Source organism: Buteo buteo, chromosome 16 (assembly GCF_964188355.1).
Source record: "Buteo buteo chromosome 16, bButBut1.hap1.1, whole genome shotgun sequence".
In the NCBI taxonomy this organism is placed as follows: Eukaryota; Metazoa; Chordata; class Aves; order Accipitriformes; family Accipitridae; genus Buteo; species Buteo buteo.
Window position 1 is genome coordinate 3,934,872 of NC_134186.1, and position 12,242 is coordinate 3,947,113.

General features: G+C 49.4%; 1 protein-coding gene across 1 annotated transcript in view; it reads right to left on the reverse strand.

Annotated features, from left to right (window-relative positions):
* RUNX3 (RUNX family transcription factor 3) overlaps positions 1-12,242 on the reverse strand; it is a 60,798-nt gene that overhangs the window by 11,925 nt on the left and 36,631 nt on the right. Inside the window, exon 5 of the mRNA XM_075047463.1 lies at positions 4,444-4,608. Within this exon, the coding sequence (XP_074903564.1) occupies positions 4,444-4,608 (165 nt within the window). The remainder of the gene's footprint in view (positions 1-4,443; positions 4,609-12,242) is intronic.

A 12,242-nucleotide genomic window follows, 5' to 3' on the forward strand; every position in this document is an offset into this window, starting at 1 on the left:
GTGGTTCGTCTTTGACGGTTACGTGCCAGATTCATTTAAGGGACATCCACTGCACAGCGGGCAAATGTAATTGAGAGGAGCAGAGAAGCAGTTTAAAGATAGGCACAGAAGCCTGCAGAGCCTGAAAGCAGGCAGGAAACCCATCTTAAGCGTGTTCCTTCCTTTGAGGCTGAAGCTGAATCCCACAATATGTTTTCTTCCCACTAATGCTTGCCTAGCTTCCTTTGGAAACAATTTAGTCTCTGCCCATGGTAGAATGTTTTTATCCATTAAGAAACGGATATTTTAAAGAAACCATAAGTCGATCTGGACAGGGATTAGGAAGCAGCAATTCAGTGTATTTGCTGGGCCCATAATTCAGGACTTAACCTCAGAGCAGCCACGTTGCATTTCGGAAACAATAGGGCACTCGCTGCCTATGCCAAGAGGCTTCTTAAAAGTAATGTAATACTTTAAAAATGTATATTTAAAGAGAAAAAGAGAGAGAGAGAGATTTTACTTTAAATGCATACGGTGAAGCATTCTGCTGATGACTGGCCTACATCAAAAACCTTGCACTGGCTTTAAGTAATGGATTGGAAATCAAGCTGGTTAAAGCTGAGCAGTTTCCAGATCAGGAGATCTGAAAGCTCTTCACCAGCAAAGACAATGTCTCCCAAACCGTTCAGCAGACACTAAGGGTAGAAGAGGCAGGACGGAGTTTGCAAAAGGATCCAGCATTTACTGTTCTCCCTGTGAAGTCAAGGAAATTTGGTTTCGCTGAAGCAATATGAAGAGCGTGCAAGGGGATGTTAAGTGCATTAATCAAAACAGCTTGCTCTGTTACTGAGTAGATCAAATTTAAAATCACTTTGCAATTGTCCTCGTGTACACAAGGCCCCTACATGTTGCCGGACAATGCACACAATTGCTTTTGAGTGGTTGAAGATGTTTCCACCACAAAGCTAGAACACAGGAGCCGGCTGCGTGGGCGGTCCTCCTCTGTTGCAATGGGAATAAAATGGTTCAGCATGAACCACTGCTGAAACATGGGCAAGGGCAAAGCATCGTGCGGAGAATTGGGGGCTGCTAGGACCATCCCGGTTCTCCTCAGGAGGACGTGTATCTGTCACCATCCCACTTCCCCAGAGCAAGGGGGCCCCGAGAAGCAGCCGAAGGCGAGCAGAAGCAAGTTCCTTTAACATCTTGCTTCACTTTTGAGAGCTACTTGATTTTTTTAAGCAAGAGGACAAAACTCAAAATGAAGCAAGCACGCAAGGCTCTGGCTTCGCGTGCCCCATAATAAGGAACCATTTCAAGCCACCCTAATGACAGCTTGGTGTCTCGCTGCAGAGATGGGAGAGCCGGGATTTCAAAACCTCAGATTTTCCAGACCTCACTGGAGAAGTATTGGGCTAAATCCTCAACAGAGGCAAACAGCTCTGCTCTGCTGAAGCCAGGGAAGCAGCGCTGGCTGATACAAGATGAGGGTCTCCCTGTCCTACCTGCCTGGCTACCAGGCCAGATTCTCATCACAGCTACACTGGGGTGAACGCAGAATGATGCTATTTTCGCCCCAAAGCAGTGTAAGTGGGAATGAAATCTGGTGTGTGGAGGGTTGCAAATGTCCGTCCCGTTTGCAGACAGGCATGGGAAGGGATTGATCGTCTACCCATCTGCATGAGGTAAGGCAAGACTGAAGCCACTGAAATACACTGACACTGGGCAGTGGGAAACCAGTGTGAGAGCAGGATCTGACCCGCTCGGCCACGGTGCTGAGCACGCTCTCCTCCCATGTTTCCTGGCATGCCCTTCAGAAACGATCGGTTTTCTCTTACCAGGAGGTTTTTGGTTTGAGACCATTTAACCTCAGGATGATCATTTTACATGGGGGCTATTTATAACCTCCAGGGGCTGCTTTACTGAAAGTCTTCTGCAAATGGCTAAGGGCCAGATTCTTCTCCCATTTACACCAGCGTCCTTGCCGTGATCTCTGCTGCGGCCACAGCCTTTGCTCCCGGGGAGGAAAGATTGGACTGGGCCAGAGCAAACACATCTCCAAAGGACCGCAGTTCCTCCCAAAGATAAATGCTGTCTCCTACGTGCCTGTCTGCTTCAAAGCACAAACCCCAGGTGCTGTGTTCAGGGATTTGAGGTGCCTGAACCCCCCTCGGTGGCTGAGGCTGTTTCTGAGCATCTCAGCTCCCCAGCCTGGTTTTGCCAGAAGTGGATTAGGAAGCGTTCGTGCAAACTGCTCAGTCAGCAGAACAGAGAGGCCAACCACCTCCGGCACATGAGCGGAGGGCTGCCGGGCGTAGGTGATCGTGGAGGGAAAAACCTGCCTCTCGCTGGCCCCCTTGTAATGCCTGCACAGGAGTGCAAGGATGCTAAAAACATTAAGGTTGCGAAGCACCCAGGTAAAGGATAGCAGGGGCCAGATGAACTCCAGCCTGCCCCGTTCGTCCCTCCTAACCGATATCTCATTATGCTTTTTGCTAATCGGCTTCTCGTGTGTGTTACCTAAGAACTTGCCAAGTCGTGAGAATTACAGGCCTGTTAACTCCTGTGTTATTCTTGGCATGGGCTAGGCTCCACTTGCTTGGGTAAAAATTATGATCTTTGTGAATAAGCCATGTGTGTGTGAGAGAAAGAGGGGTTTTTTATTATTATTATTATTATGATTGGTTATAGTCAGCATTGTGTCAAAAGGACAGGGCTGAGATTAAAATTACTGAGCTGATTCTGCTGCCAGTTACACTGGTAAGAACCCACAGTAATTTTAAGACAGTTCCTCCAACTTGGGAACGAGGGAGCCAAGAGCAGAGCGTGCACGAACTGCCTTTTGCAGCATTCCTGGTACTTTGGATTCACTCCGCAGGAATGATTTTAGATGGCTAATTTTGTGTGTCTCCACTCCTGCTGTCACTTGACATTTGGGAATTTGGCATGGACGGTAGCTTGTGGCCAGTTTCATTTTTTTCTTGTTGAATTTGTGTCATCACCTGATTCTTTGCTCCAAACAACGCTCTTTGGGTTTCTGGCACTACAGGGGACTGTGCTAATTTAAAATACGCATCTTTTTTTCTTCTCCCAAGAATCTCTCTTTTTATTATGTAGCCAATGGGATGAGCCTATAAAACTCTTTCTCTCTCTCCCTCTTGCTTTTTAAAACAAAAATCAAATGATAGTCCTACACAAAATGCCCGGGTTCTTCTCATAAACCATGCTAATATCAATGAAAATTCCAAGCATAAAGATTTGCATTTCAATGAGAAATAAATTAAATTTTCACTGTAATTTTGGGTTGGGAGGAGCAGGGAAGATTTTATAGTTTGGGTAACATTTTCAAACATGTTTTTGCGCCTGAGACACCATCTTTGCCAATGACACTGAGGTTTTCAAACATCTACGTCACTTCTGAAAATGCAACACAAAAGCTTTTGGACGTTTTCATATGAAACCTTCCAAGAAGGGCCACTTTTCACCAAAACTAAAAATGCAGACAGCTTAAATGCTATCCCTTAAATCCCCATTAGCATTTCTGCTGATTTGCAAAGGAAAACACCACCGAGATTAAAAATGCAAGGAAAAGGAGCACGTCTCACGTGCGGACGGGAGAACGGTCTCTCTTAATACATCCTGGTGGCATCTGGCTGTGCTGAGAAGTGCAGAAAGCGGGGAGCAGTAGGCAGCTGGATATTTTCAAATGCAACGCTTAGTTTGGGGCTGAAATTCAGGTGCATGGGAATTAGCAGACTGACCTCTCTCGGGTAACTCTGGTGGCAATTCCTACCTCTTTCCTGGCAACAAGCTACGACGCAGATTCCTGGGGAACGCCCGAGGGCTCAGCTATGCTGATGGCAAATATGGGAAGAGCAAAGCCTCTGTGTGTGTGTGTGTGTGTGTGTGTGTTTGCGCACGCGTGCGCCCATGCAGGTGTGCATACGTGTGGGGAATTATGCTGGAGCTGGGTGATGGATCACCAGACTTGGCATAAACACAATGCAACAAGATAAGAAACCATTTGGATTAGCATGTAAAGTATAATACACCCTTTCTAGTTGATGCTTAACCATCTATGCGGGTGCCTTCATGTCAAAGAAGCTAATGGATTCAAAGTGCGTTGCTCTGATCTCCCTCATGTTCCCGCTGAAACTGCTCAGATTTTCCTAAGACCCTGTATCTAATGGTGCACAGAGCGAAAGCACCTGGGTTTATGATTCAGCAGCTGTCTACTTATTTAATGGGAGCAAAAAGGCTTCCGTGGTCAAGAAACCCAATCAAACCCCTCCTTGGCTTGTCCCCCAGGTGGGGCTCCTTACCCAGGGGAGAGCCGGACTCCAGCCCTAAAATACCATCCGGAGGGAAGCTGGCTCGGCCGGGACAGCTCTGCTCCCTGCCCGGCCGTGTCAGGAGCACGAGGGTTCGGGGTGCGATGCCAGGCTGGGGCACCCAGCCAGTTACCTTGTATTGGAGTTTGAGCCTGGGACCCAAAGTGGCTTGGGGTGCTGAGGGATCCGCGGGGGTTGGGTGTTGTTGGGGTGACTCTCATGGACTGGCGCAGCCGTTCCAGCTCCCCATAGCGGTCGGTGAAGGGTTTGGCTTGGTCTTCTAGCTTTTGTCTGTGCCCTGGAACATGATAAGAGAGTCTGATATCTAATCAGTTACCCTTTGGCTAGAGCACCCTGGTTACACACAAAGTCAGCGCAGCCTCCACCTTCGCGGTTTGCTATTATTCGCATGGGGGTAACGCGTGGCGGCACCGGCAGAGATCGGCTCCCCGGGGGGCTTTGCACAGCACGCACACGCGGGAGGACCTCGCGGTTCAGACAGACAAAGTGCGACAAAGAAGGGACACAGACTGACCCACACGGGAGGCCCCAGATCGTCCGGCAAGTCAGCATCCGATCAAGGAGCAGGATGCCGGTGCTGGGGTCAGAATGCCCTGTGCCGTGCCTGAGCAACCAGCCCACCCCAGCCCTCAATCCCTCCGAACAAGGAGGGGAGATATGTGCAAGGCCAGAGAAACTCCATCTCCTGGCAGCGTGGTGATTGGGGAACCAGCAAAGGAAATGTCGAATTTTACGTATTTTCTACAGCGTTTTCTCAGTGCGTAGAGAACAAACTCTTGTCTTACTCCAGCCCCCGACCCAGCTCTGCCCACCCAACGGGGTCAGAGCCAAGCAGGGCTGGAGAAGGTGCAGGAGGAGGGATGGGAGCAGCCTGCCCTGGTACCACACCTTGGCCATCTCACTTTGCTTCTTTCTGTTCCTCTTTCCCTACCCGTAAAATGGGGAGACTATTCACCTACCTCCCCCAGGCAGGGCAGCAACTAATGAGCGTTTGTAAAGCACTCCCAGCTCCTTAGGTAGCAGCTGCTGGCACAGGGCAATAATTATTAAATTTATGTTAATTGTCCTGAGGCAAGAGGCGCATGAAATACACTTGATACATAACTTTCGCATTTTACTATATTAATCATCGCCGAACGGCTTCACTCTCTCTGGGCCGGATTCCAGTCTCAGTTACACCCGCACAAAGCTGGAGGGACTCCAAAGAAGCCGGAGCTGCTTCAGTTTTACATCAGTGCCAGGTTCAGACCTTGGATTCTCCTTGCTCTTTACCTGCCGCAGCCAGACGGCCGTGCAACCCCCCCAGCTCTTTGCACCTGCCATGAAAGGACCTTCCCGAGGTGGCAAACGCCTTATCCTGGCATAATTGAGAGCAGAGCTTGGGGGCACTGGAGGTGTGCAGGCACGCCGGGGAGATAGGAGAGAAGCTGGGAAGAAACCCTTCTGCAGCTCTTCTGAGAGCTGGGCCTTATCAGATCCAGCCCTACGGCCCAACATCTACCAAGTCAAGCTCAGTTCTTGGTGGCTTTTAAGAAGAAAAGTGACGCATTTAAAAGGCGAAAAACGCAGGCACCTCTTGCTCGCACCTCCCTCCCTTCCCCCCTCACATCTGCGTGGCGTGAGCTCAGTGTCAATTTATAGCAAAGTCACAGAAAGTCCCCAGACTTCCCCCTCTTTAAATCTGATGTCTGATATCTTCTGATCTCGCATTTGCTTGCCTTGTCGAGCTCAGGCTGCACTTGCCAGGCTGTCTGCGGAGACGCCGGATGGCTCGGACGGGAGGGGAGAGCATCGACTCCGGAGGGGATCTCGCGCTCCCAGCAAAGTTCCCTGCCACGGCGGTGCTCCATGGGTATCCCAACAGCAAACTGTCCCCAGCCACAGTTTTTGAGGGGCTTTGACCCTCCCCTGGGAGCTCCACATCCAGGTGAGCCCCACCATCCCCCCCAAACTCTCTAATCCACAGGCTCCTGGGTGTGTAAAGTCCAAACCGAACGAAAACGTGCTGACACCGGAGAGCAAAACTCGGTAAGGATGAACTGCGAGCAGAAAGCAAAACCCAGAGTTATTTTGAAAATGTATCTTCCCTGCTGTGTGAAGTAAACCAAGGAAACCTCAAATCAACACCATAAACGATTTCTTCTAATCTCTGTGCGTCCCTAGACCTCGGGCATCTCTGTGTTATCTGAGGGCCTTTGGAGACATGAGCAGCATCTGTCACATGGTATTTGTGCTTTCCCCAAGGGGGAAAGCGTGTGCAGTGAGGTGTCTTGTTTTGGTCCACATTTTATTATTGCAATATACATTTGAGCACAGAAGAAGAAAAATAGGTTTACGTCTTTCCTTTAACCAGTTTTCTCAGGCAGAGCTTAGCAGAGAAGCCAAAAGGACTTCAAAGACCAAGTTCCACAGAAATTTAATGGAAATTAAATTCTCTGCTTCTATCTCAGCTGAAACCCTATCCTGTGGTAGTATCATCTGGCATGTGATGGAAAAAATCCTGAAAAATAAATCAAGTGATCTCTATGTTGATAATGTTTTTAAAGATTATTTAGCCGTACGACTTAACTGAGGGCTTCATGTGGCTGCATCATGCTGCACTGCGGTTGCTCCAGTCCCCATGCTGTCTGAACATGGGCGCAGCCCCGTGAGGTTTTTAAGCCTCAAGTAAATAGTAGTGCTGTACTTACATCCTCTAAAAGGGGCTGGTTTGTGGGGAGACCCAGCAATTACCAGCAAAACCCCCAAAAACCTAAAACTATCCTGATAAAAAGAAAGTAGAAAACTTTATGCAAATATAAGTCAAGGCAAACAAAGGGGCTCATTTAGGAGTGAAAGCCCAGAGGAGAGCTGCGGTGGGATCAAGACCCTTCCTGGCTCTTCTAGATCCTCTCCAGTTTGTATCCCACCCCATATCCACGGGTGGGACCTGGCAGCACTAAACCATATGAAACAAGGCAGAGAATGAGTTAAAAACCACCACCTTGAACTGGCAACCCTCTTTGGTACAGGCTGTCTCCCCAGGACTTCCTGCTGCCTGTCACTTAGAGCTAGGGACGTCAGACTTTGTCACGCAAGAGAGAATCGCTATTAATGGGTTTCTTTCATCAGAACGACCTGAGCTTTTTAATTTCTGCAGCGGTTGGCTTCATTAAAAGCCCTTCCCCATCTACCCACAGCTGTCACGGAGAGGAAACCAATGCCGTCAAGTGAACAATAGCTCATACCTTAGAGAAGACGGAGGTGGTTTCTAGCTTAACCCAAGGACTGACTCAAAGCCTCCCGAAGCCAGTGGGCGGATTTTCAATCAACTTCAAACAGCTTCAGACCTCATCCCAAAAAATCTGTCTGAGAAGTCTTAATCAACCGACTTGTGAATTTTGGGGCACGAAACCTGCTGTTGGGTTGGAGATTTTGCACTGCATTTCCAGCTGTGCTAGCGCTGGCTTTCAGGTCAATATTTATGGAAATGACAGTCCTTAGTACTATAAAATGATGGCAGCTACTGACCTTAGGCACTTCTTGTCAACAGCGCAAGGATTTTAACGCTGGATCGGGTTTCTGAATCAGTTAACTCCGATATTGAACATGACATGATGTAAACATTGACAGATCATCTACGATCCTTGATGCAATAACAAGATCTGTATCAGCATATCAAACAAACGATCCCATTGAACACTTCCCAGCTGGAAGAGCTGATGTGAATTTGACACTTTAGGCCAGTAATAAGAAGCATACTGGAAGTTTTGGATGTTTCCTTGGAATGCAGACAGCGAAACAGTGTGCGCCGCACTGGAGCTCAGGCCATCAAAGCTATGATTTAAAGACATGCTTTCTGCATTAAAACATTTCAAAGACCAAACAGACCCTGCTCTTCCTTCTAGGAGTGTGCAACCTGGTGTGGCTTCCGAAGCTGGGACCGGGATGGGGTTTCCAGGCAGTGGCGGGGGGTGTTCACCAAAAGCAGCTTATTTCCCCAGATTACTGAGATGCAGAATATAAAGTTGATCAAAGGTAGAAAGGGGATCCAGGAACTTCATGGCTTGAGTGATACCAAATCTCAGAGCCAGCAGATTTGATTTAAAAAAACACTCTTTGGGGTGCCTGGGTGTCCCAGTCCCCTGATTCATCTGTGCTTAGATGTAGGTGGGGTTACAGTTGGGAGAGACAAGGAGCTGCACAGCCTGCTCTCCAACCTCAGCGGGTTCGGATTTGGGTGTCACGTTTGTCCCCGTCCCCCACCGTAGCCCCGTGCTACCAAAGGATGGGAGAGCAGATGGCGGGAAGTGGCTTGGCCCTCCCCAGGCGTCTTGCTGCGAAACGCTGGCGGCAAGCTGGAGCGAAGGAAACGTGGAGCGTTTCAGCTCGGGGGGGGGGGGATGTTCATTAACACACACATTTGCAGATCATTTCCTTAGCTCCAGTGAGGAGGAGACAAGAACCAGGAGACGGTAGCATGGGCTGGGGCAGCAGCTCGAGCCGAGCCATCAGCGACCACAGATGCCCCAACTTGTCCACCTTCAAAGCAAGGCTCCAAGCATCCCACCGGCAAGCTCCCACCATCCTCCACCCAAGGCTCTGCTCAAATACTAACAGCCAAGCTCTACAGCTTAGCCGAGAAGGAGCTCACCAGGAGCAGCCCATGCAGCCATGCTGCACACAGCCCAGTGGCTTAGTCTCTACACGTCCGTGAGAATGGACCACAAGAAAGCAATCAGCAGCGGATAAAACTCCGGCTCAATGCGCAAAACACCTTTCAAATCACTCTTGTAGCCCTCAAAATAGGTACTTCAGAGAGACACGCCAATCCTCTACAGAGGGTTGAATTTTTTCCCAGTCTGAGTCTCGGCTAGACTATCAAGTCCCAGCATGTGCTCCAGAAACAAGCCACATGTGAAACGCCTGTGTTATGGGAACAGCAGGCCTGTCCCTTACAGCAGATGTTGGGGCGGTTTCATCTTTGCACACCTATAACACAAGACATGAACATCCCTCAGATTTTCCCTGGAAACCCACCTCCAGCTCGAGACTTGCCATGGGAAATTCCCGGCCAAGAAGAATTTGGTGGAGCCCCATGGCCAGTGAAGGAGGGAGGGGAGGACAGCGTGGAGACAGGAACCGGGCTGCCCGCAGCGCCAGCAGCTGGAAGGGACTCAAACATGACGTCTCCACGGAGGATGATGGAGATCTCCACCGAGCTCCGGTGAGCAGCAGCGGCCGGCAAGTGCCAATGCTACTTCAGCCCACTTCTAAAAGCTGAAGCCCAGAAGTTCACAGGAGGGAACAGGAGGAAAATGTTAGAAGGAACCGTCTCTTCTGCTGCCGAACAAAGTCAAGCACAGATAACTCATTATTCACATGTTTGAAGTTGGCCTGCTTACGCCATTTGGAAAGAGAATCAGTCACGGCAAGGCTTTGCTTTGGTTTCCTCTGGCTTTCGTGAGACACTACCGCTACTGTCTTTCTCCAGCTTGGAGAGAAAGGGGAGTGTGTCGCAATGCGCCTCGGCTCGCATGTCCTGGCAGAGGATTTACACCGACTTGAACAACGAAAGGAAAATAATATTTAAGGGGGTGGGGGAGAGAATTTAAAAAAAGGCTGCTAATTTATAAAGCTTTTTTAGCTGGTGGTGGTCTGAGATGAATTGGCTGCCTCTAAAAGGATGAAAATAAATATCCCTCTTTTTGAAGGAAATAGGCTGGCTCCCAGCCAGCTGGCAGGAAGCACAGAGATATGTTGCATTTACAGTAGGTTTTTTACTGTCTGAAGCTCCAGCAGCGGGAGAGATGTTCGTTCTAGGCAGCCTGGTATTGATTAACTGGCTTTGCAAGCCCTAATCTCTTCTCACTTACGGGTTAGTCCCTTGACTTTGCCTCTCCCTCGCTCCCTGCCCACCCTGCGATGGGAGGCCTTGCAAGTGGGGCAGCTTCTGACAAATCCTATGGTGGCCTTTAATTACACTGGGAGACCCCAAACCTAAGCCCTCTGGAAGGAAAACAAAGCAGGGCATTAATTCAGATATTTAAACAGAAATCTTGGGTAGCATTTCCAAAAGCTCCTGGGATGCAAGAGCCACAGCCTGCGTTCAAATCAGAAGGAACATCACACCCAAATTTCCATGCAACTTCGGCACAAATCCCTGAAGGACAGAGGCTCCCCATTCCCAGGGTTTCAGCAGGGAGACTGAGTCTTTCTGGATTTGCAAAGATATATAAAGCACTTCACAGCACAGGGAAAGCTGGGGGCAACAGACTGGGTAAAATTCATCAGGTTTAAGCATTTAGCCCACTCATGCCTTGCTGAAAATCCCCACAAGTGCTTTCCTGCTGCATCTTTCCATCCTGAAAGACCTTTGAAAATCTGACTCTGAGACTGCAGAGTGAATTAGGCGGGTTTTAAAAGTTTTGATTTGCAGATGTGAAAATTTCACCCCGTGTATCACAAAATTAGCAGATCGGTGCACATCTGCGGGAAATGCAGCAGCTTTCATAACAGGGTGCAAAAACCACCAGCCTCACTGAGTTCTCTGCAGTTGCTCCCATTTCCAGGAAGGCAAAATTCATTTATGGGCTGTGATCCAGTTCTCATGGAATTAGGCAAAACCCCTGATTCAAAGATTTCAAAGCTGGGTGCTTGGGAGGAAGCAGACAGATCTCAAGTACATCCAGCTGGTATTGCCTCAGTCGCTTCTGAGATCAGATTTTCAATTGCATATATTAGCTGTCACTACGTAGATCAGTGGAGTGATGCCAATTTACAGTGAGTTAATGCCTGCTATCTAGCAACTTGAAATGGGACCTGCGTGGTACCAGTATAGCTGGTTTTTCCCAGTTAATAACCTGTTCCATTAGGGCAAGCACATCAAATTCCTTTGGGTGACACTGGTTAAGGATACTCTGCCCAGGATGGGGAGGACCATCTGCTGGGTTCAGACCTGTGCAAGGAATGTGCCGTGGTACAGCTAATGGATATGAGATGTATCTGACGCTGCAGGGCCACGCAGCAGCCAGCTGGATATAGCAGCGTTCTGCCAGGTGGTCCTGTGCTCTCGGTAACACAGCGCAACCCAGATCAGACCCAAACTTTCCCAAGGTTTGAGGATGCTGAGCGCTGGGTTTCCCCTTTGCCCTAGGACAGAGCTGGAGCCGATCCCTGACATTTGAATATTAATATCCCCCGATCCCAGGACTAAGCTCCAAGCTCCATCTCCAGAGACCGGCTGGTATGTCGGATAATTACAGCTCCTGCCGAGCTTTGCCAGCACACACAGCGCAACGCTATAAGCAAGAGCCCCAGAGCAACGCTACCTGCGCAGCACCCTTAATCCTCTCTGCCACGCTGCTCCTCCAAAGCCAAAAAAGCAGAGCTATGCACAGGCTACATCGGACTCCGTGGCTGTGGGCAGCGTGGGGCTGCTGAGCTGCTGCCGGCTCCTGCACCCGGTTTCAGGATGCGCTTGGCTGGGAACCTCCAGCACGGCAGCACGGGGCTCAGCGGCTCAGCGCCTTCCCGCTGCCGTCGTCCTCGGTGCAAGGGCTCGGAGGTTGAGATGGGCACCGAGGATGCTCTCTGCTTGCTGGGTCCCTCTTCTTCCTCCCCCCTCTCCCACTACAGCACGTAGATTCACTGGAAAGAGTAAGATAAAATAATGCAAAATCATGTCTAAGCACCTTCCGCTACAGGATATGATTTATCTCTGGCTGCTTGCAGAACAGGTGACTGGTCTCCAGCAGCGGAAGAGAAGGGTCTTAGGAACTAAATTTCATCTCACTTTGAGTCAAATCCTCTTCCTCCCTCTGCCACATCATTAAAGTGATTGGTTGCGCTGATAAGCCCTTTCGAGAGGGAGAAACGAGACGTGTCCTGCCCTGACATCTGATGTGATCTTGTGGTTTTGTTTGATAGTTA